General features: G+C 49.1%; 1 protein-coding gene and 1 non-coding gene across 8 annotated transcripts in view; both read left to right on the top strand.

The window, feature by feature from the left end:
• NAV2 (neuron navigator 2) overlaps positions 1-22,903 on the top strand; it is a 423,973-nt gene that overhangs the window by 242,716 nt on the left and 158,354 nt on the right. For all 7 annotated transcript variants that reach the window (XM_002699081.7, XM_059883049.1, XM_010820889.4 and 4 more), the window contains 4 exons: positions 3,478-4,573; positions 9,508-9,620; positions 15,851-15,959; positions 18,319-18,708. In XM_002699081.7, coding sequence (XP_002699127.1) covers positions 3,478-4,573; positions 9,508-9,620; positions 15,851-15,959; positions 18,319-18,708 — 1,708 coding nt within the window. The remainder of the gene's footprint in view (positions 1-3,477; positions 4,574-9,507; positions 9,621-15,850; positions 15,960-18,318; positions 18,709-22,903) is intronic.
• MIR449D (microRNA mir-449d) lies at positions 19,040-19,114 on the top strand. Its single transcript, NR_031303.1, has one exon. It is a non-coding gene; the product is annotated as a microRNA mir-449d (primary transcript).

The raw sequence follows: 22,903 nt of genomic DNA, 5'->3' as shown, positions 1-22,903 counted from the left end.
AAAGGCCAGGGGCTATATTCCCAGTGCCTGGTGTAAGTAGGTGGCCCTCCAAATGCTTTTATAAAAAGGGAAGTTTGGACAGTGTCCTGGAGAAGCAGAGTAGGTAAAAATACCAGGTGATGATGCAATGAACCGGTAGTTCATTCAGCCCGAGGGTCTCAGGGAGCTTGACAAAGGATGAAGGCATTGAGCTGGGGTTTGAAAGACAGGAGTTTCTGGGAGCCATCTGGGGACAGCCTGGGAAGTGACGATGCATCCGTCATGTGAGCCCCTTCTTGCACCTGGCAGCCTTCCTGAAGGAAACACACGTCTTTGATTGGCCTACACATTTCTCTTAGACAAGTCAGGTGTTTGGTTAACTCTGGATCAGTCTCTAACTGGTTCGTAACAACTGATTGCTAGCTGTGCATGTTAAGATTTAAAATTACACAGAAATGCTAGGCAGGGGCATTCTTGTCCAAATTATTTCAGGCGAGCTTTGTAAGAGTTCCAGGGAATGTGTGGGAGCAGAGAAGTCACAGTGATGCATGTGCTTCTGCTCAGTAGGGAGTAGTTCTGAAACTTCTTTAGAAAAGAAGAGCAAACCTCTGATCCCGATTTGCTGTAGCTCCTATAAGGACATTGTTGCAATCTCCCATGCCCCACTCAAAACCCTTTTCTCTGGGACTTCTTTTCTACCAAGTGATAAAATGTATGTATTGATTATATGAATTATCTGTTCCTCCCCGCTAGAGTGTAACATCCATGAAGGCAGGGATCTCCGCGTTGTCATTGATGTATCCCAGTGCCTAGAAAAACGTGTGGCATATACTAGGCACTCATTAGATTTGTTTTTAATTTTTTAAAAATAATTATTTTGGCTGCCGTGGGTCTCCGTTGTGACACGTGGGCTCTTCATTGCTGTCCTTGGGCTTTCTCTGGTTGTGGCAAACGGGGGCTACTCTCTAGCTGCGATGTGCGGGCTGCTCATTGCAGTGTCCTCTTATGTTGCGGAGCACAAACCCTGGGGCATGGGGGCTTCAGAAGTGCGGCAGGAGGGCTCTCTAGCTGTGGCTCAAGTTTAGTTGCCCCGCCGCATGTGGGATCGTAGTTCCCAGACCACGGAGGGAACCCGTGTCCCCTGCATTGGCAGAGGGATTCTTAACTACTGGGCCACCAGGGACGACCCATCTTTGAATGTTGATATCAATGAATTTACTGAATGTATGAATGAATATACTGAATGCACGAATGAATGAATATTTCTGCCTCAGATCTGAGCCCAAGTAAAGGGAAGGACAGCAGTCCTGAGAGGGTAGAACTCGCGATTGGAGGGTCACTGCTGCCCTCCAGAGAGCTGGCCTCCGTGGCATAGGCTGCCTCCTATCCAGTGGCTGGGCTGGTTTGTCCCCCACCATGGATGTCGTGAATATACTCAAGCAGTAGATGAGGTAGATGCCCTGAAGTCCTCTGGTCATCTAAGTGGCTGTCATTTAGTGTTCTTTATCGCGGGAGGTAGCTGGGATGCAGTCCCAAAGAGCACTGTGTCGCGAGACCTGAGCCCAAATCCCACACTGGACCATCTCCTGTGGTGTGATGGAGGGTCAGTCATAGCCCTCTCCAAGCCTCAGTCTCCCCATTCTTCAGACGGGGGCAGTGAGCCCCTCTTCTCAGAGTGCCTAGCACGATACCTCCTGAGGCCAGGAGGCCCTCCATGAGCAGCGTGTCCCACCCGAGGAGACCCTCCGAGGGGCTGGCGGTGTGGGTGGGTTCCGCAAGCCTGTTTCCCAGCCAGTCCCCAAGCTCTCCCCAGGAAAAGATCCAGCAATGCGCCGTGCGTTTTGTAAGGGAGGATCGCACAGCAGCCCCTGCTCCAAACCCGAATCCCCGGGAAGTCAGGAAGATGTATGTGTTTTAAAACATTGGGAGGTCTGCGTTGGATCACCCCGGAGCTGCGGCTTCCCGCCGCACCGCCCCCCCTCCCCCGGAGCAGCTGAGAGGGAAGGGAGGCCAGTTCGTCTGCCGGGAGTGCTCCCGGCTCGTGTCCCACAAGGGGCTGCCTTCGCTCGGCTTTGGCGGCCGTTGACTTTTAAATCATAAAAAGCCGCTCTTATACACAGTTTACTCTGCTGCTCGAAGGCGGTGGAACGTAGGTATTTAAAAAGGGGGAAAAAAAAAAAAAAGAGCAGAAGAAGCAGCCGTTAATCCCGCCAGGCTTCTGGGCACTGGAGCAGTTGCGGATGACAAAAGTTAATTAGAAACATGAGCAGTTTAACCGAAAACACTTGTGACAATCGGAAGGACAGCCTCTCGCGTTGGAGAAGTTTTCTTAGGGAATCGTTGCGGGAGAAAGTGACTGCGGCCGGGTAAGTCGTGTCCCTGTGACTTTGCAAGTGCCGGGACGGGCTCTTTGGGGGCCGAGGTGCTGCACCCTGTCTGCGCTGGGCAGGCGTGGTCGTGGGTGGGCGCGGGGATGGGCTCACAGCTGTGTCCCGGCCCCCTTCCCTCTGACAGCTGTCCCTACGTGGAGGATGGCCCTGTGTGGCTTTGCCTGCTGCCTGAGCAAGGGAGCTCTGACGTTCAGGTCATCAATCTAGGCTGCCTCGGTGCCTAGCAGAGTGCCAGTTTGGAACCTGCCCCTCTCCGAATAATTCCAGTTCCAATTTGGAAATGTTTTGAGGCTTTTCTGAGAAAAGGGGCTGGCTGGGAAACTACACCCTGTGTGCCAAGGGGGAAGCCTTGACTTTGAGATAACCTGCGTGTTTTCCTGCTGACGGTGAAGCCTCGTGCTCAGTTCATACTCTTAAGCTCGAAAGCCTTTTTTTAAACTCCAGCCTGCACCACATTGGTAACTCTTTTAAAAGTGCCAACATAGGGAAAACGTATATGCTTTGATGGGATTTAGCAATTTCTGTGGGTAATTACGTCTGTCAAGATTATCCTTGGTTTCTCTTTTTTCTGGATTTTTTTTTTTTTTGGAATCTGTTCTGTGTTAATGTCTCTGGTACATTGTTTACTTAAAGTTGGATAATCCTCCATTGTTTGTCTCTGATACATTGTTTTCTTAAAGTTGGATAATCCTCCATTGTTTCCCTTTAGTTGGATAACGGGGTTATGGGTTGAATCATTCAAGACAGGAGATATTTCTTGTACCATTCCCGCACAATCAGTGGTGGTGTGGATTTTTGTTTGTTTTCCCATGAAGTGTGTGCTTAATTGTGCCACATGCATGTGGATGTTAAGGTCGGTGTGCATTCACATAGCATATGCCAAAATGTGGGGGGTGGGTGGGGGGGAGGGGGGGAGGAGGGGATGTGAACAGTGCTTGATGGAGCGTGGGAGAAAGTCAAGGTGGAATTTAAATTGAGACACAGGTAGTGGAGCTGCGTGGCATCCGGGTTGGAGCGATCGGCCGCCCAGCCGTGGCCGACGCCCTCTCGTGATGAGTGCAGGTCCATGCATGTAACTCAGGTCTCCCTCTCTTCCCCGTCTCCGCAGAGCCTTTGGCGAGCCCTGCATCCTCCCACCCCGCAATGAGCGAAGATGCGCCCGCTGCTTTGGAGGGAGGCGGCGGGTGTGGCCCTGCTAGCTGCGGCGCCTCCTCGGCCATCCCCCAGCCCGGCTCGGCCTCCAAGCCCTGGCGCAGCAAGTCGGTCAGCGTGAAGCACAGCGCCGCGGCCGCCGCGCTCTCCGTCAAGCCGCCCACGCCGGAGCCCCCCCGGCCCGCCCCTGAAGCCCTGAAGCCGGCCCCCAACAATCAGAGGTCCATGCTGGAAAAACTAAAACTTTTCAACAGCAAGGGGGCTTCCAAGGCGGGCGAGGGCCCGGGGTCGCGGGACACGAGCTGCGAGCGGCTGGAGATCCTGCCCAGCTTCGAGGAGAGCGAAGAGATGGAGGCGGGCGGACGCCCGCTGTCCGCGGCCGGTCCCCCGTCCAACAGCCCCAAGATCGCCCTCAAGGGCATCGCCCAGAGGACTTTCAGCCGGGCGCTGACCAACAAGAAGAGCTCCCCGAAAGGCAGTGAGAAGGAAAAGGAGAAACAACAGCGTGAGAAGGAGAAAAGCAAGGACCTCACCAAGAGAGCCTCGGTGACAGAGAGGCCGGACCTCAGAGAGGGGCCGAGAGAAGACCCCAGCGGGGCCGCCCTGACCGAGATGCCCAAAAAGTCCTCCAAGATCGCCAGCTTCATCCCCAAAGGGGGGAAGCTCAACAGTGCCAAGAAGGAGGCCCCGGCCCCTTCCCACAGCGGGATACCAAAACCAGGGATGAAGAGCGTGCCTGGGAAATCCCCAAGTGCCCCCACGCCTTCCAAGGACGGGGAGCGAGCCCGGGGTGGGAAGCCGAGCTCGGGGCTCCCCCAGCAGAAGCCCCCGCTGGACGGCAGGCACTCCAGCTCCTCCTCCAGCCTGGCATCCTCGGAAGGAAAAGGCCCCGGAGGGACCGGCCTGAACCACAGCATCAGCAGCCAGACTGTCAGTGCGTCCGTGGGGACCACCCAGACCACAGGAAGCAATACTGTCAGTGTCCAGCTACCTCAGCCCCAGCAGCAATACAGCCACCCCAACACTGCCACCGTGGCGCCTTTCCTGTACAGGTAGGAGCAGCTGCCCCCCTCCCCGGCCCTGCCCAGCCCTGGGCAAGGGGTCTTCGGGGGCAGGGGTCTTCCGGGAACATTGAGGCTGACAGCTCAGGGGCCCCGTGATCAGCTCCTGATAGAGACATATGTGGTGTGCTTGAGGGACAGTTAATTCAGTGTGGCCGGGGCGTGGGGGTAGGTTAGAAAGCTAAAGATAGGAAGGAAAATGTGAGTGATCCTAAGATGCAGAGGAGTGGCCCAGGCACACGGGGACCCAGGGACTTGGCAGAAGCAGCCTGAACAATAGCTAGGAGGGTGGTTTGGTTTCACTTGACAGGCTCCGAGGTCAGTCCTAAAGCATCCTGAATGTACTCTAAACGATGAAACACAAAACCACCTTGCTGCGCAACTGAGACTTCTCACAGAGAGGCTCATCTTGAACTTCCAGAACCTCAGTTTGTTACCCCGTTGCATGTATTTTTTTTTCTTTTCTTCTAAAAAATTTTTTTTATTTTTATTTTTTGGCTATACTGTGTGGATTGTGAATTCCCCAACCAGGGATTAAATCCAGGCCACAGCCGTGAAAGCCCGGAATTCTAACCACTAGGCAACCAGGGAACTCAAATATTTTTTCAGTCCCTGCTACGTGCTGGGATTTTTCAGAGGGGAGAACAGGATGAGGAAGAAGGGTAACCATAAGGAAGGACTAGTTCTAGAAGGACCAGAGAACCTGGGTTGTATTTGGGGTGACAAGCCTGAGTGTTTCCACGGTCAGTCCCTCTGCCTGTCTCTGATGGCACATCCAGGGGACCACAGGAGACCACGGGGAGCCCGGTGCTGTTGTTCTGGGTGTTGTGGCCTGTGAGAGCCTCTGGTTACACCACGCACCTGTACAGGATGGGGGACATCGTCTCTGTGTGATGCTTGATTCTTGCGATGAGTCCTGTCTGGGCAGATGGAAGCCACCCAGCCCTGCTCTTGGGGGTCCCAGAGCCCTGTTCACAGTGCTCAGCTTGATCCTGTGCTCGAGACCTGCCAGGCAGTGGGCCACTCTGCACAGCTGAGTGATAACTAAGAGCCGTCTTATAGCACCGAGGGGACCAATGGTTTAGTGTCACAGTCCAGGCTCTTCCTTTACAGCTTCTACGCAGCTTATACACACACACACACACACACACATATACCCATAGGCGTGAGTGCACATCATGGTCAGTCACACGTAAATAAGGACACAAGTACACACTCACACATGAAATGTGCATGCACCTATGCATGTATTCACACGTGTGTTCGCATACCTGTTCATATGCACAGACTCATGGCCATACTTTCCGCTTCCTCAGTCTGCATGGTTCCGCAGTGAATTAGATGTTTCTGCTCTCTCTGCCTGAGGTGAGTTCTAGTTCTGTTACCATTCCTGCCAAGAGTTGATAGGAAGACTGGTTCAAGCGATTGATTGCAGAGTCAAGCCCACAGCATCCAGCCCGTGAGGGAAGGTCAGGCTTCTGACGAGAAGCTGTTTCCTTTTCCTTGTTCACTCTCCCCTTCAGGGAGGGTCACACCAGATCTTTTTAAATGGGAGGTGGTCATCTTTGTATTAAATCAAGTCATCAGCTCGGCTAACAGCCCTGAGAAGGGTACCAAGGCTTAGATAATGATTCAGCACTGGTCTCCATGCTCAACTTTTTATACAACTGTTTTCTGATCGTGGAGGCAACTGAATTGCTTGCCGTGAAATTTTTATTATTGCGGTCACGTGGATAATCTTAAAGTCAGGCATATTCAGGCTGCTATTCCCAGATTTTTGATTTGCATTTTCAGAATTAAAATATGTGACAGTCTGATCACGGTCAATTCCACTCTCTCCGTTTTTTTTCCTGGCTGTAATCATTTGAAAGATTCTAAACCATTTAACCTCTATTTTTTTTCTTTTAATATTTCAAGATTTTTCTATGAGAGGAAAAGCTCTTAATGGTAAAGAGCTAAAGTCCAACAGATGGGAGGGAGAAAGCCTCCCGTGTGTTGAACCCTGAAGTTTGTGTTCACCCCGTGTGATGTCCTTGTTCCTCCTCTGAGGTGCCTTTCCTCTGGGTGAGCCTGGAAAGGGGCTGGAGAGAAGAGCCCTGGGATAGGAGTCAGGTTGCTTGACTTGGTCTTTTGTTCACTTGTGCGTCCCTGTGTGGCCTTGGGACCTGGCTGCAGGCACCGCTGCTGAGTGTGCACCACATGTGTGCAGAAACCCAGATCATTGGATCGTTCTCACAACTCCACGAGCTGGCTACCTTTTTTATCCCCATTTTTCCGATAAGCAAACTGAGGCCTAGAATAATTAAATAACTTGATCTACGTCAAAGAGCTGGTAGTCAGAAGAGCTCGTGCTTATAGCCAAGTCTCTCTACCTAGAGGGACCCAGTACTTAACCATGAAATAGTCTTGACTGTAAATCACTCCCTCGTGCTGAGCCTCATCTGTAAATTGAGGAGACAGGACTAGATCAGAGGATTTTAGAAAGTGGTTTAGACTCCATTTATGCTCCAGGTTCTCTCTCTCAAGTTTACAGCTCACTGTTTATTACTTAACAGTGCTCCCCGCAGAACCTCTCATGTTAATGATGTTACCAAGAGGAAAAGGAAAATAAATCATTTTTTTAAAAAAATCACTTGGAATGAGCTATAGTTACCAATTCAGAAGACACACTGGACACCTCTGTTGCTTTATACTTCGCTAAGTGCTTTTGTGTGGCTTCACCTGTGAGTTTTGTAGCAGCCAGGGGAGGTCGCTGTTGTAATCCCATGTCCAGATAAGGGTCCCGCCTCTCTACAAGGTGCAGTGATTTCCTGAGATGTACGTGGCTATCAAGACTGCAGACTCCAGCCAGCTCCGTGTTCAGACCTCCAAGTCCAATGCTCCTTCTCTTACCCGGAATCTTTCTAGACTTAAAAACTCATTTATCCATTCAGCACACCCTACCTGAGTGCCTGCTTAGCATATGAATTGGAGCAGTGTTCTTAAATGCCCACATCAAAAGAGCCAGTCTTAGCCTTCAGAGAGCTCTTAATCTAATGGAGGAAAAGTTTATTAATTAGATCTTACTGTAATAAGTAGACATCAGGAGAACAGAAACGCACAAGAGGTGGAGTCATCCGCTGGCCAAGAATTGGGGAAAGCTTCCAAACCAAGATGACACCGGGGCTGTGCCTTCAAGGCAGATCAGGAGCAAACTAAGGAAGAAAGAGGAAAAGAGCCTTCAGTCAAAGGGCACAGTGACTACAAAGACAAAATTGTGAAGGGCTGGGTATGAGCTGGGACTGGAGAGAAGCCACATGTGGGTGGAGCACAGGGCAGGGCCGTGTGTAAAGGCAGGAGCGCCAGGAGACGGGTTGGAAATGAAGGAGGAAGAATCCTGTGAAGTAGCGCATCCTCTATCACAATAAGGACTTTAGGTCTTATTCTGCGGGCAACAGAAAACCATTAGAGGCCTTTAATCAAAAGATGAAAGATCACATCAGGGTCACTGAGGTCAGTGGAGAATAGAATGGGGGGTGGACAAGACCTGGAAACAGTCTAAAACAGAGATCACAGTTCAGGTGCCTGCTTGGGCCCGCAGAGGTGATACCACAGAAGCAGCACCCTGAGTGGTTCAGGGTGAATGGGACTCCGGGAAAGGGATCCTCACGCCTCCCCAAAGGGGACCGCCACCACTTTTCACCAGCAGGTGGCGCCCTGCAAGAAAGTGAGCTCAGTCCTTCCAGACTTGCTTTTACTGAGAAAAGGACAGAAATCCAGATTTTTTTGGTGACCTCTCTCCAGTTTTAAATGTGGACATGAATTCAAAAGCTTTGAAAGATACTAGGCAGACCAGTAAGAATCATCCGTGGGCTGGTTTCTATATCTGGCTGTCATTTGTAAGCTCTATGGCTGGAGGCAATATACCTGTTCACCGGCCTGGGCAGAGATGATGAAAGCTTGGATTCTGGTCAAAAGAAGGAGAGGAACACAGAGAGCATGGAAATCCTTTAAATTCAGAGATGATGGGAATGGGGAACCGATGGCGTCAATAGGAAGGCAGAGGTTGGGGGGAGTGTAGATGGATGATGTGGGGCTTATCGGTACCTCCCCCACAGTCTGTTTTAGGCAATTCACATTCTTGGCAAACACTTTTTCATAGAGAGTGAAATCTGGTTGAATTAGCTGAGGATGCCGATGAATGAATAACATTACACCCAGGGTTATGTATCCGAATGTAATTATATTTGCCTGGCACGCCTGAATAAGCAGAGGTAATTGTGGCTAGAGCACATTGCTTGATTGTCTCGATTTGCTTGACAAATAAGGGCATGGAGAAGGTTTGGGGAAGTACAGATTTCAGTCAAGTGTTGAAATAATGATCAGTGAGACCTTTCATCTCAGGAGATCTGAGCTCTGAATCAGACCTGGAGGGCAAACACACCTGCTTGGCACCCACTCCTGGCCGGTTGTACAGTCACCTCTCCAGAGACAGCCGCGTCAGGAGGATCTGAGCGGGGGCGGGGGTGGCGCACGGGGCTGCCAGTGGAATCATCTTCATGCTTGGCTTGCTGGCATCGCTGGTTACTTAGAAGTGGCTCTTTGGCACAGGTTAAATGATCCAAACCGTCGGGTACTTGCCAGCCTTTCGCTGGCTAGATCTAGCTCCCCAAAGGGGACGCAGAGACACGTTCCCCAGTGAAGGATTGCAGACCCTCCATTTGGGTGATGAATATTTCATCTTTTACACTTCGGTGGCTCTCTCTGTTTCTGGGACATCGCTCCATGTGCATCGATGAATTATTTAGAATCTGTCTGCTGGTCTGCTCTGTTCTAAAGCTTCTCACCAAAGGAGGGGCTCACAGGGGTTGTGATCAGAGCACAGTGGTCCAGATGGGGTAGTTACTGCTTGTGACAAGTATGTCTGCTCTGGTTTGTGTGTGAAGGTCCCAGACAGACACCGAAGGGAATGTTACTGCCGAATCCAGCTCAGGGGGTGTGACCATGGAGCCCAGCCACTACACCAAGAGTGGACAGCCTGCCTTGGAGGAACTCACTGGTGAGTACAGAGCCCTGGAACTTCCCTGTCTCGGGGAAGTGAGGCCTCCCAAGCAACCACCGCTGGAAGTGCTGAACCTAGCTCGTCGTGAAGTTGCTTCACTGTTGCTTTGATTGATGAGCCAGACTGATTTTCCGTCTTCCTGCTTCCTTTTTTTCCCCCTCTTCTCTCTCTCACTATTCCCTCCTTCCCAGACTATAAAAAGTCTTTTACCTGTTGGTGAATTCTGCTTTAAGCCATACTCCACCCCACTCATGTGGGGGCTCTGGGCTTGGGACACTTCACCTTAAATCTCCTTGTTCAGTCTTCAGATAGAGTTGCTTTCCAAAAAGAGTTAGAACTCTAAAATGTTTTGACTTTTTTCAAATTTCCTTTCTAGAAACACTGATTGAAAATTGTTCTGAGCATCCTCAGACAGTTGGAAAGAAGATTTCAGCATATTTCTTTTACCAAAAACAAAAGTCTAAATTTTATTTAAATGTAACCTAGCAAGGAGCGGCTTCCCTAATCATTCAGATGGTGTTAAGGAATCTGCCTGCAATGTGCGAGACCGGGGTTTGATTCCCCAGTTCGGGAAGATCCCCTGGAGAAGGGAATGGCAACCCACTCCAGTATTCTTGCTTGGAGAATTCGATGGACAGAGGAGCCTGGTGGGCTACAGTCCACAGGGTCGCAAAGCGTCAGACACAACTGAGCGACTAACACTTCCACTAGACAGGAATGATGATTAAAGGATGTCATATCATATAAAAACATAAAATCTGCAGTTGTCATACAGTTAATTCCACAAATATTTATTAGCGTTATACCGTCACAGTGTTCATTTAAAGACACAGAAGTAGCATCAGAATTGAATTCCTGCTGCAGCGCATTCTGAGCCACCGCTTTCCCTGTGCTTATCCCTGTTCCCAGCTCTGTGCCCTGCGTCCCAGCAACTTATAATCAGGGAAGTGAGTGGGAGCCATATACTGAGCAGCGGCTGTTTGTTATTCTTTGCATATCATACCACTTCCTGGGTTGGGTTAAAAACTAAATCCATGTTTAAAATCCATTTATTAGACTAAGTATCTGTGACCGCCCCATTTTAATAGCCATGGCACAGCAGTGGAGTTGGTATGCAGCCCGTATGATCGACTCATCCACCCGTTTGACCATTAACTCTGAGTGTTCATTTCAGAGGATCTAAGAGGTTTAGCTCTTTCCCTCTGGCTCTTGCTGGCCGGGCACGTTGAGGAGACAGAGAAGTTTCCAGCCATTTGTAAGTGATCCATCTTGCAGCGGTTTGGGGCCCCACATTTGGGATTGATTTTACATTTCCTTCTCTCTCAGGTTTTAGCTCCCTTGCATGTGAGAACCTGGATGGTGCAGGAAAAGGGTCAGCTCTCAGGAGAAGGGTATGGGGGTTAATGACTGCTCAGGTCTCCACACACATTCCAGATCGTGTTCATATGTGCACACATCAAAAGAGTCAGGCCAGTGATCCAGCAGCTGGCATGGGTCAGACGTGTGTCTTGTGGAGGAGTGTGGATTCATGTCAGACCCAGGGGCTCAGTGAAATTTACATCTGAGAAGTGAGGGCGGCAGCCGGAGACCATTCCACGTAACACTTAAATTTCAGAGGGACGGATGGCAGCCTGTGATCTTTTCAGTCCTTTTTCTTTTCCTCCCCATGTCTCCTGTGCATCAGGACAGCAACCAAGTGAGAGCTCAGAAAGCCTGAGATGCTGTCTATGGGTTTGGGGACCAGAACTGTGCAGCCAGTCATGGCTAATCAAGCACTCTTCGGTGTGAAGTCGAAGGGTTTTAGTTGCTAAGGAAACTTTCTGAATCGGGATAACTTGTCTTTACATGTAAGAAGTGAAACTCACACGCGTGGCTGTGTCATGTGTGTGAATAGTCTTGTGGAGACATCACACAGCACTGTGCATGTATGAGGTTGAATTCAGCTTATCTACAGCCAGTCGCTTGAAATGACCACAAATGTGTGTGTCCAGGAATTGCCATTTATGAGACTCTTTGATCTGTTGCTTAGTTCTTTCCCCTTACTCATGCAAGTAGGTGGACTGTCCTGTGGTGCTCTACCATTCACACAGTTACAGGTGAGATATGCAGCTCAGATTGTAGCGTTAGGAGGAACCACACCCACTCCTTATCCAGTCCGTGAATCCCTTCTGTCATTCACTGACGAGTTGTCTTTCAGCCTCTGCTGGAATACTTCTTGTGATGGAAAAGCTATTCCTTCATGAGGCAGCCCTTCCATACCTAGCTGGCTTTACCTGGTAATGGAGTCTTTTATCCTTCCATTTCTAAATCACTGGACATAATCCAGCCTCCTGAAGCTCACGGACAATTTCCATTCCTTTCCTGCAGCAGCGTGTCCCCTAGCCTCCCTCTTCCAAGTAAAAACTCCCAGTCCTATCCGTGTTCCCCATGTTAACACCCTGCCATCCTCACATCTGCTCTGTGTGATCAGAACGTGCTGTTCTCTCCATCGTAATGCCTGGCTTGGGAGGGGACTGCCTTGGGCAGGTGAGGAGAGTCACGGGTAAACATGGAATGGTTCATAGTAGATGGGCTTCAAGGGCCCAGTCATTTCCCTTGGGGCACGCTGTGTGTTTATTTTGTTCAGACAATGAGTTGGGACGGAGATCTTATACTGAGCCCATCTTCCAGCATGCAGAATGGGCAGTTTAGAACATCATCACCTGAGCAAGGCAGGTGGATTACTAGTCTGTGCGTCTACATTGCCCTTGGAATCTTTGAGGGGAGCATATATTTCCCAGTGGGACTCCTCGGGGGAAACAGTTCATTCAGATTCAATGAGCCCTACATTTAAGCGGTGAAACTCATGTGTGTGGTTGTATCATGTGTGTGGCTGTACAGTGAATAATTTTATGGAGACACTACGTCGTAGCTTGTAAGTATGAGGTTGAATCCAGCTTATCTACAGCCAGTTCCTTGAAATGACAACAAATGGATGTATTTAGGGATGGACATTTATGGGACTATTTGGTCAGTTGCTTAGGGATATCACGTGTCATCTCATCTGATCCTTCTAACCTAAGGGAAGGACTTTTATCCCCATTTTACAGATGACATTCAGAGAGGATAAGTGATTTGTCCAAGGTCAAGTCGCTAAGAGTCGGACACGACTGAGTGACTTCACTTTCACTTTTCACTTTCATGCATTGGAGAAGGAAATGGCAACCCACTCCCGTGTTCTTGCCTGGAGAATCCCAGGGACGGGAACCCTGGTGGGCTGCCGTCTATGGGGTCGCACAGAGTTGGACACGACTGAAGCGACTTAGCAGCAGCAGCAGCAGCAGCAGCAAGTGGCTAATAAGTGGCAATGCCACTGTGCAAACCTTTATCTGTTGGAGTGCACAATCTGTCCTTTCTCTTTCACCCTACACTGACCAGACATTTTTGGGGCAATAAATATTTCTTGAGCATATCTAGATTTGTGTGGGGGTTACCACGAACAAAGGTGAGTTACAACTCTGTGTCAAAGACCTTTGTCTTAGGAGACTTAACACAGGCAAATGTGTCATTAAGACGTCAGTAGGGACGTGGACATATACAGACCTGCCTCAGAGACATTGCCAGTTTGGTTCCAGACCACTGCAGTGAAGTAAAGACTGCAAGAAGGCAAGTCACACAGATTTTTTTTGGTTTTCCAGTGCACTTCTCTGGTGGCTCAGAGGGTTAAGAACCCACCTGCCAATGCAGGAGGTGTAAGTTCAATCCCAGGCATGATGCCCTGGAGAAGGAAATGGCTACCCACTCTAGTATTCTTGCCTGGGAAATCCCATGGACAGAACTGCCTGGCTGGCCACAGTCCACAGGGTTGCAAAAGAGTCGGACACAACTGAGCGACATGAAAAGCTGTGTGTTTCCACTATATTCTAGTCTATTAAGTATGCAGTAACATTATGTCTAAAAAAACAACGTACTCTTTTGAACAACGTACTTAATTGAAAAATACTTCATTGCTAAAAAAATGCCAACCATTGTCTGAACCTTCAATGAGTCATAGTCTTTTTGCTGGTGGAGGGTTGGAAATATTGGCAGAATCACCAAAGTGTGACACAGAGACACGGAGTAAGCGAGTGCCGATGGAAAAACAGCACCAACAGACGCGGTCGAAGCAGGGTTGCCACAAACCTTCAGTCTGTAAAGATCACAGTATCAGCAAAGCACAATAGAACAAGGTGTGCCTGTAAACATAGTTATTATACTGTTGTGCATGATTAAGTTAATTAATGAAGATAATTTGAAAACTGGTGCCTAGACTTAGCTTCATAATAAATGTTCCCTGCAGGGCCTGGAGCCATCCAAAAGATCAGTACCTTTTTTTGGCAGCCTTTACACAGATAAAATGTGGCCAAACTGGCAGTGAAAGATATTTAATTGATGGCCCTGTGGATAGATGCAATTACATTCCTCCAAAGCCATTAGGGGAAGGTAAAGTAGACATTCATCACTGCTTTCGTTTAAAAACATGGACGTTCGTATGTACTTTAAAGAACTGGGTGGGAAATGCAGGTCTGACTACTTTTCAGATAAGGGAAAAATGCCTTTCAAATTTCTCTTGGTTAGGAGCGGGGAGAAAATTGAAAACACTGACGTTTTCAAGGCCAGAGAGTTTGCTATGGCAAATTTCTTCATAGAATCAATCATTGAACCCAGCCTCCAGGCACCACCGTGTTGAGAATAACCTAAGAAGTGGTCATCTGTCTCAGAAGGAGAGTTAATTCTATGCTTTTTCTTAGCTGCCTGTTGCCCTGTTGATGACACTTGCTGGAAGTTCCACTTGGTGTCTGCTGAAATCCCACTTGCTGTCGCCCATGTGTACCATATTCTGTATGGAGCTTAATTTAGAAATACTGCTCAGTACTTGAAATAGTCATCAGCTTTAAAAGACCCTTGATGGTGGTCTTCTCAGCTCTCCTGAAATTACTCTGAGGGAAAGATGTGTGATTCCTCTCATCACTATTGTAGTTATTCAACTTTTCTTCTCCCCCCATAAGCCCAAACAAGACAGAATGGCCAGACACCCCCAGGCCGAGGCTTCTCTGAGAGGGGGTGTGGCTTCCTAGCTTGTATGTGGCCTCTTTCTCCTGGGCTGTTTGTGCCAGCTTCACCTCTCCAGACCAGTGGAGAGGTGGGAATTGTTGGGAACATTTAGTGGGAAATGTTGCCCAGGAATGGAAGTCCCTCGTCCCCCAGAGAGAAGCCTGACTCTTCTGGAATGTTGCCCACTCGGCAGCACCAGCTGGCGTGATCAGGTGGGCGCTGCACTTCGGGATCTTCATTTAGTCCTGCCACAGTCCACTGAGACCAGCACTGCCAGTGTCTTCTGTTAGGACCGTGGCGTGTGAAGGGCGGAGAGGGTGACCTCTCCTCTTCCTCGTGACCACTCAGCCAGGGAGGAGAGGAGCCAGAATTCAAGATGACGTAACAAATCAGGCCAAGAAGGCAAACCTCTCTCTGTAGAAATATTAATGATCAATAGGTGCAGATCTTTTAGCCACTACAAATGAGCCATCTATAATGTTGCATCAGGGCTTCCTTGGTGGCTCAGTGCTAAAGAATCTGCCTGCCAATGCAAGAGACACGGGTTTGATCCCTTCCCAGAGGAAGATCCCACATGCCTCGGAGCAGCGAAGCCCAGAAACCACAGCTACTGAAGCCTGTGCTCCACGATAAGAAAAGTCACGGCAATGAGAAGCCTGCACAGCACCACAGAGTGGTCCCTGCTCACCACAACTGGAGAAAGCCTGAGCCGCAGTGAAAACCCAGCACAGCCCAAAATACATAAATAAGTAATGTTGGGTCAGTAGATAGCAGCGCCTACTATGGAGGAGAAAGCAAAAGGCCTTTCCCACTTCTGTGGGCAGGGCTCAGACCTAACATGTGTCTGTCTTTATGGGAGACAGTGTGGGAAATGTGTTTACTGTCTCAGACTCTGTCTTTGTCTCATAAGCTAGACCTCACCTATTGCTGGAGGAACCTGCAGGGAGATGACAGACTTCTCTACTTAGGTTTAATGCCTTCCTTCGGGTATTCCTCCATCCATCCATTCATTCACTCGCAAATCCTTCTTGAGGATGTGTGATGAGCCAGGTCCCGAGCAGGCAGCATGGTTATGGTCATGGACACGACTGCTGTTCCCATGAATCTCCCCATCTACCTGAGAACTTAAACAGTCTTCACCTTTGTCTCTCCAGGGGAGGATCCCGAGGCTCGGCGACTGCGGACGGTGAAGAATATTGCTGATCTGCGGCAGAATTTGGAGGAGACCATGTCCAGTTTACGGGGAACTCAGGTTACACACAGGTAGCTGGAGCGTGAATCACTTCCCTGAGTCGGCTGGTAACTTGATTATCACATGGCTGCTCCTGCCGTGATGTGTTCCTGCTCTAGCCACATAAGTGATTTAGTTAATAATGGAATAAATAACCTGGATTGCCAATGTGCTGAAATTCACTGAGCATACCAGATGGCATGCAGAAGTGTCAGGAGCAAAAATCCATAGAGACGGATTCCTTCCCAAAGCAGGAGGGATGTGGCAGACCAGCTGCGTTGAAATTTCCCTTTGCTTGCGTTTTCCAAAATGATATTGGGCTGTTAAAATGAGCAGGTGAACTGTACTTGACCTGTGTGATAAAATGAGTAACTCGCATTCCTGCCTCTCTTCTGATCCCCAGCACTCTGTAACGCTGTTAGTCATGCACGTGTATAAAGCACGTACGGAAATATTTATAAAAGCGGAGGATCATGTTTAAACCACAGTTTCGTTGGATGAACTCTAGGATTACGTTGGAAACATTTATCAGCTTCTTTTCACTGTTGAGCGAGAAGGTGAAGAGGATGCAGCCCTGGGCATCCTTCATGATTTGGGCAGAACCAGGTTTTACGGTTTGTGTTTGGCCTTGACGATCAAGGTAGAGGCCTAGTTACCCCTGTGAGCTCCCAGGTCAGGGAGGTCTCCTTTGCTTCTCCAGTTTCAGTCTTTTTGATAAATGAACACAGCGGGAGATTGCTGGGCTCCCCCTCTGCCTGCAGCTTTGGCAGAATAGGATTAAGCACCATGGGTTCTTGAAGACCAGGGCCTAAACCTTGCATGCATGTGAAGTCGCTTCTGTCTTGTCCGACTCTTTGCTACCCCATGGATTGTAGCCCACCAGGCTCTGCTGTCCATGGGATTCTCTAGGAAAGAATACTGGAGTGGCTTGCCATGCCCTCCTCCAGGGGATCTTCTGAGCAGGGATGGAATCCACGTCTCTTATGTCTCCTGCATTGGCAGGAGGTTCTTTACCACTAGTGCTGCCTGGGAAGCCCACCTAAATCGCAGGGGTTCCCAAGATGAGAAATGTCAGGCAGGCTGCTTCCCGGATCGGAGGGAAAGAAAAGCAGCTGGGGTACCTAATTGGTTCCTTTCAGAGGTGAGTACCCCGGGGTGGGATGGTGCTGGCCTGGAGCCAGGCACTGGCCTGCCCCTCTGTGATGAGATAAGTCACCTCCGTCCTTCCACCATCATCACTGAGACTGACTGAAAGTCGGTTCCAGCAGTTTGGTGGATTTCTCGGCTCAAGCTAAGATGCTGATCATGAGAGGAGGGAAAGCGTCCATGCTTTCTTCTGTAGGAAAGGACTCTCACTCTCTCTGCCTAGTTAACACATTATTGACTGGGGGATTTTTGCAGAAACTAGCACCTGTGGCCAGCGATTTGTTACATCAGTGAATATCGAAACACTCCCGTCAATAACGTTCGGGTAACCAAAGACGTATTAATACCTCTCTGGTCGATTAGTTGTTAAGAGACCCCGTGTTTCTCATCTTGATGGTGTGGCAAGACCCGGGACGAGCTCAGTCTCCTGGCAGATTCAGACCCAGCTAGTTTCATGCGTCACCAGCCCAGACACTCATCTCTCATTTCTGGTCTTTTGCCCCCAAAGTTTAATTGTCATTTTGGATAAAAGAGGGGAGAAGCAAATGTGTGGGGGAAATGCATGTTACAGAGTGAGAAAATCAGGGCCCTCCCCACCTGCTCGGTCTGGAGAGAGCTGAGGACGTGAAATGTCTTAGGACCCCAGGGAGGACGGGTACCTCCCGCCTTTAGGAAGGAAGAGATGAAGGGCAGCATCCAAGGACAAGCGGGCAGGCGCTATGTCCCATCGTTATCAGTCCAGCATGGTCTGTGTCCCTTCCTGGGTTACAAAGAAGACTGGTTAAGATCATTTCTTTAAAGTAACTGGGGGCCTGCCCTGGTGATCCAGGGGCTAAGACTCCATGCTGCCAATGCAGGGGGCTCAGGTTCGATCCCTGGTCAGGAAACTCGATGCCACATGGCGCAACTAAAGATCCCTCGTGCTGCACCTGCGACTCGGCACCGGCAAATGAGTGAATGAAAAGTAAATATTAAAAAATGAAGTAACTGGTAGTGGGCACTTGTACCACGTTTTAGGGGAAAAGTCCCCACTGGGCTTTTCGCAATGTCACTCAGGCATGCAGCTTCATCTTTTCATTTTTAACAGCAGAACTACACTGGGTGGTACGTTGGTACCTTATTTTTTGATCCTGTTTTGTATATGGGAAGTATTTCGTGGTTCTAGAAAAGAAATTAAAGAGGATGTAAACACAAAGACCGCTGGGCACATCGGGGTCTAACGCAAGGCCGATTTTATGTCTCTAGCACGTTGGAAACCACGTTTGACACCAACGTCACCACAGAGATCAGCGGGCGCAGTATCCTCAGCTTGACGGGCAGGCCCACTCCCCTGGCCTGGAGGCTCGGCCAGTCCAGCCCCCGGCTGCAGGCGGGAGACGCCCCCTCGATGGGCAACGGGTACCCTCCCCGAGCCAACGCCAGCCGCTTCATCAACACCGAGTCAGGCCGCTACGTGTACTCTGCCCCCCTGCGGAGGCAGCTGGCCTCCAGGGGCAGCAGTGTCTGCCACGTGGACGTCTCGGACAAGGCGGGAGATGAGATGGACCTGGAGGCCATCAGCATGGATGCGCCTGGGTACATGAGCGACGGGGATGTGCTGAGCAAGAACATGCGGGCGGACGACATCACCAGCGGGTGAGTACCTGTGCTGCTGCTCTTCTCATGGAGTGGCGGCCTGGCACCTGCCTTCTCTTCTGCGGGACTTCCTAACGTTCTCTGGAGTGAGGTGTTCGTCACTCAGTCATATCTGACTCTTTGCGACCCCACAGACTGTGGCCCGCCAGGCTCCTCTGTCTATGGAGTTCTCCAGGCAAGAATACTGGAGTGGGTTGCCATTTCCTTCACCAGGGGATCTTTCTGATGCAGGGATCAAACTGGGGTCTCCTGCACTGCAGGTAGATTCTTTACCGTCTGAGCCACCAGGGAAGTCCAATGTTCTCTGGGGGAGAGCAAACTGCCTTCCTCATGTCCTGTCCATGTCGAAGGCTGTGTGCTGTGGAGGGGAGCCTTCTGGGCCGAGAGACACACGACCTGGGCTGCAGTCCAAGCCTGGCGGTAACTCGCTGGGCGGTCCCAACCAGGCTCCAGACCATACTGTGTCAGTCCTTTAGCAAACCTTATGGGTAGAATCCAGACCCCTGAGCCTGGTGGGTCTGGCCCTTCAGTTCAGTTCACTTCAGTTGCTCAGTCGTGTCCGACTCTTTGCGACCCCATGAATCACAGCACTCCAGGCCTCCCTGTCCATCACCAACTCCCGGAGTTTACTCAAACTCATGTCCATCGAGTCAGTGATGCCATCCAGCCATCTCATCCTCTGTCGTCCCCTTCTCCTCCTGCCCCCAATCCCTCCCAGCATCAGGGTCTTTTCCAATGAGTCATCTCTTCCCATGAGCTGGCCAAAGTACTGGAGTTTCAGCTTTAGCATCATTCCTTCCAAAGAACACCCAGGACTGATCTCCTTTAGAATGGACTGGTTGGATCTTCTTGCAGTCCAAGGGACTCTCAAGAGTCTTCTCCAACACCACAGTTCAAAAGCATCAATTCTGCGGCGCTCAGCTTTCTTCACAGTCTAACTCTCACATCCATACATGACCACTGGAAAAACCATAGCCTTGACTAAACAGACCTTTGTTGGCAAAGTAATGTCTCTGGTTTTGAATATGCTATCTAGGTTGGTCATAACTTTCCTTCCAAGGAGTAGGGTCTTTTAATTTCATGGCTGCAGTCACCATCTGCAGTGATTTTGGAGCCCAGAAAAATAAAGTCTGACACTGTTTCCACTGTTTCCCCATCTGTTTCCCATGAAGTGATGGGACCAGATGCCATGATCTTCGTTTTCTGAATGTTGAGCTTTAAGCCAACTTTTTCCCTCTCCTCTTTCACTTTCATCAAGAGGCTTTTTAGTTCCTCTTCACTTTCTGCCATAAGGGTGGTGTCATCTGCATATCTGAGGTGATTGATATTTCTCCTGGCAATCTTGATTCCAGCTTGTGCTTCTTCCAGCCCAGCGTTTCTCATGATGTACTCTGCATAGAAGTTAAATAAGCAGGGTGACAATATACAGCCTTGACGTACTCCTTTTCCTATTGGGAACCAGTCTGTTGTTCCGGGTCTAGTTCTAACTGTTGCTTCCTGACCTGCATATAGGTTTCTCAGGAGGCAGGTCAGTACCTGCCTCTGAGGGCTGGCTGTTCTCCATTCTCCTTCTGCTGCAGCTGGTTTTGTGTTCCTTCTCATCAAGCTCTTCCCTGCCTCAGGGCCTTTGCACTGTTTCTCTGCCTCGGTCCTGTCACCCAGATCTCTATACTGGTTCCTTCTGGCTGCTCTGCCAGCATCTCTTTAAAGGGTCCTCCTTGACCTTTCAACTTCAAGTCCTATATGTGACTTGTCCCAGGCCTGTTCTCCATCACTGTATTTATACTCATTTGGAAGCTTATCAGTGTTAAGAATTATCCTGGGTGTGTGTTTCACTCACTCGTGTCTGATTCTTTGCGACCCCATGGTGTGTAGCCTGCCAGGCTCCTTCGTCCATGTGATTATTGTCAGGATGGGTTTGTATTTTATTGTCTCTCCGCCTGCTCCTGCTTACAGCAGTAAGTGCCATGATGCAGCAGGAGAATCCGGCTTGCCCACCACTGAATCCCTAGTGCCTTGTACATGTAGGAATATATAAACTTTGCTGAACTGGCAAGCACACAGCTGCATGGATGAAGGAGCAAGCCCAACCTCCCTGTAACATGCGAAGATAAGGGGAGTGAGGAGGTGATGTCTGAGCCAGGCCGTCACCCTGTGTGGCCTGAGGCTTGGCTTCCTGCGTTTGCCCCAGTTGCAGATCCCCGTGGAAGCTGAACAAGCATTCATCTACCCCGCTTGCCCGTGATCCCTTCATCTGTTAACCTGGCTTGCCCAGAAGTCCTTCAAGATCTTCCCCTCCTCTAACATTCTAACAGGTAAAATTACAGATAATAAAAATCAGGCATGATGATCATGCCATTCATTTTCCTGAATGTAGTGATCAAGAACCCCGTGGGTGAGTCAGTATTTTCTTAATAATAGCTTGTTCTCCCACTACGTGCCAAGCATTGTGCTTTATATATATTATCTTCTTCCCTCACAGCAATCCTTTGAAGTAGGTAATATCATAAATCCCCATCTTATGGAAGAGTAAACTGAGGCTCAGGAAGGTTAAACCACTTGCCCAAGTTGAGTAGTTAAGAGGCAGGGCTCAGGGCTAGTGCTTCTGAACGCAGCTCCTTAACCAGTGTACCGGCCCATCTTCTCCAGGATTTCATTGCCGTGTTGAGATAGCACAGCTACTTGAGTTTATTTCAGAATTGATTTACTTAGTTCTACCTGTCTGTCCAGAAGTGTTCTTTTATTTAAAGCTTACAGATAGGGGTACTTTGGCTTTCTGCCTGTTGCTTGTAGAACCATCCCACGGTGAAATCTTGGAAGACAGGCGCCTCCAAACTCTTACTATGCAACAGCTTTCTGCTGCCCTCATAGCTGGGACAGTTAACGGTAAATCAAATGATCCTGTAAACTTAGAGCGTCATTTCGTGTCTCTAGTTTTACATGAACAGGAAAACAGTGTGTGTGAGCATGCGTGCCAAGTCACTTCAGTCGTGTCCAACTTCGATCCTCTGGACTGGAGCCCGCCAGGCTCCTCTGTCCATGAGATTTTTCAGACAAGAAGACTAGAGTGTGTTGCCATGCCCTCCTCCAGGGGGATCTTCCCAACCCAGGGCTTGACCCACGTCTCTCTTGTCTCATGCGTTGGCAGGTGAGTTCTTTACCACTATAGCGCCAGCTAGGAAGCCCATGAAAACAGTAATATCTGCGTATTACTAAAATTGCATATAATTTAATCTTTTAAATTATTTTAATAATTTACAATTAAATTTTTATTAAAATTAAAATAATTTATAGTTAAATTTATTTAATAATTATTTTAATTCTTATTGTTAAGAAGACCATTGGTATTCAGCATGGTGTCAGGGTTATCTTTATCACTTCCCACTGTGATATACAACCAAACATTTTGGGATTGTTTTGAGATTTTCTTATTTAAAGAAACATTTATTCTCTTGTCAGGTCAGTCTTTTAATAAGTGAAGGCATGTTTATTTTCATGTACTACCAACAGTTTCCACAAGGTGGCGACATTGAAACACCCTAAACTGAACCTTAGGGATGTTACAGTGAGACATTCCTAGTCTCTTTAGCTATTCAAACCAGAGCTGTTATGCCTGCTAAAAAGCACAAATGCTTACGTTTCACTTCCTGCTTTGGGAAGCTTACATTTTTAGCAAGTGAGATAGCACTTAGAGCAAGTGTAGATACAAGTGTGGAAATGTAAGCAAACCACCCAATTATTGAAATCGGAGCACGCTGGTCTGTTTCCAACTCCCTCCCTCTCCCCCCACCAGTTACTTTTAATGTAGAGGCTTACCTGCACAGTGAAGAGAGGCGGCCCAGATGGCATCTCACACTCCTCCTAGTCGTGACATTCTAGAGCACTAGTGAAGCACGACTCCACTCTGTGGAAGTGTGTGTGAGTTTCTCCTTGGAGGTTCAGTTACCCGCTTGCCTTTATATGCAGAGCTCAGGGCACACCATTTAATGTCCTTTGCACTCCGTTCTTTTTCCTTTTATAAACATGACAAGGCTGTAGATATTGAAGGACCGGCCCTTTAGTCTGTGCTTCAGAATCTGCCCAATAAGCCAGATTGCTGAGGCAGCTGGTGTAGTGGAAAGAAAACAGACAAATATCAGGTAAGATTGAATCCTGCTCTACCACTGCTGAACTCTGTGACACTGAAGCCCGTTAT

Source organism: Bos taurus, chromosome 29, assembly GCF_002263795.3.
Source record: "Bos taurus isolate L1 Dominette 01449 registration number 42190680 breed Hereford chromosome 29, ARS-UCD2.0, whole genome shotgun sequence".
Taxonomy (NCBI): domain Eukaryota; kingdom Metazoa; phylum Chordata; class Mammalia; order Artiodactyla; family Bovidae; genus Bos; species Bos taurus.
This window is presented reverse-complemented; position numbering and strand designations above follow the sequence as displayed.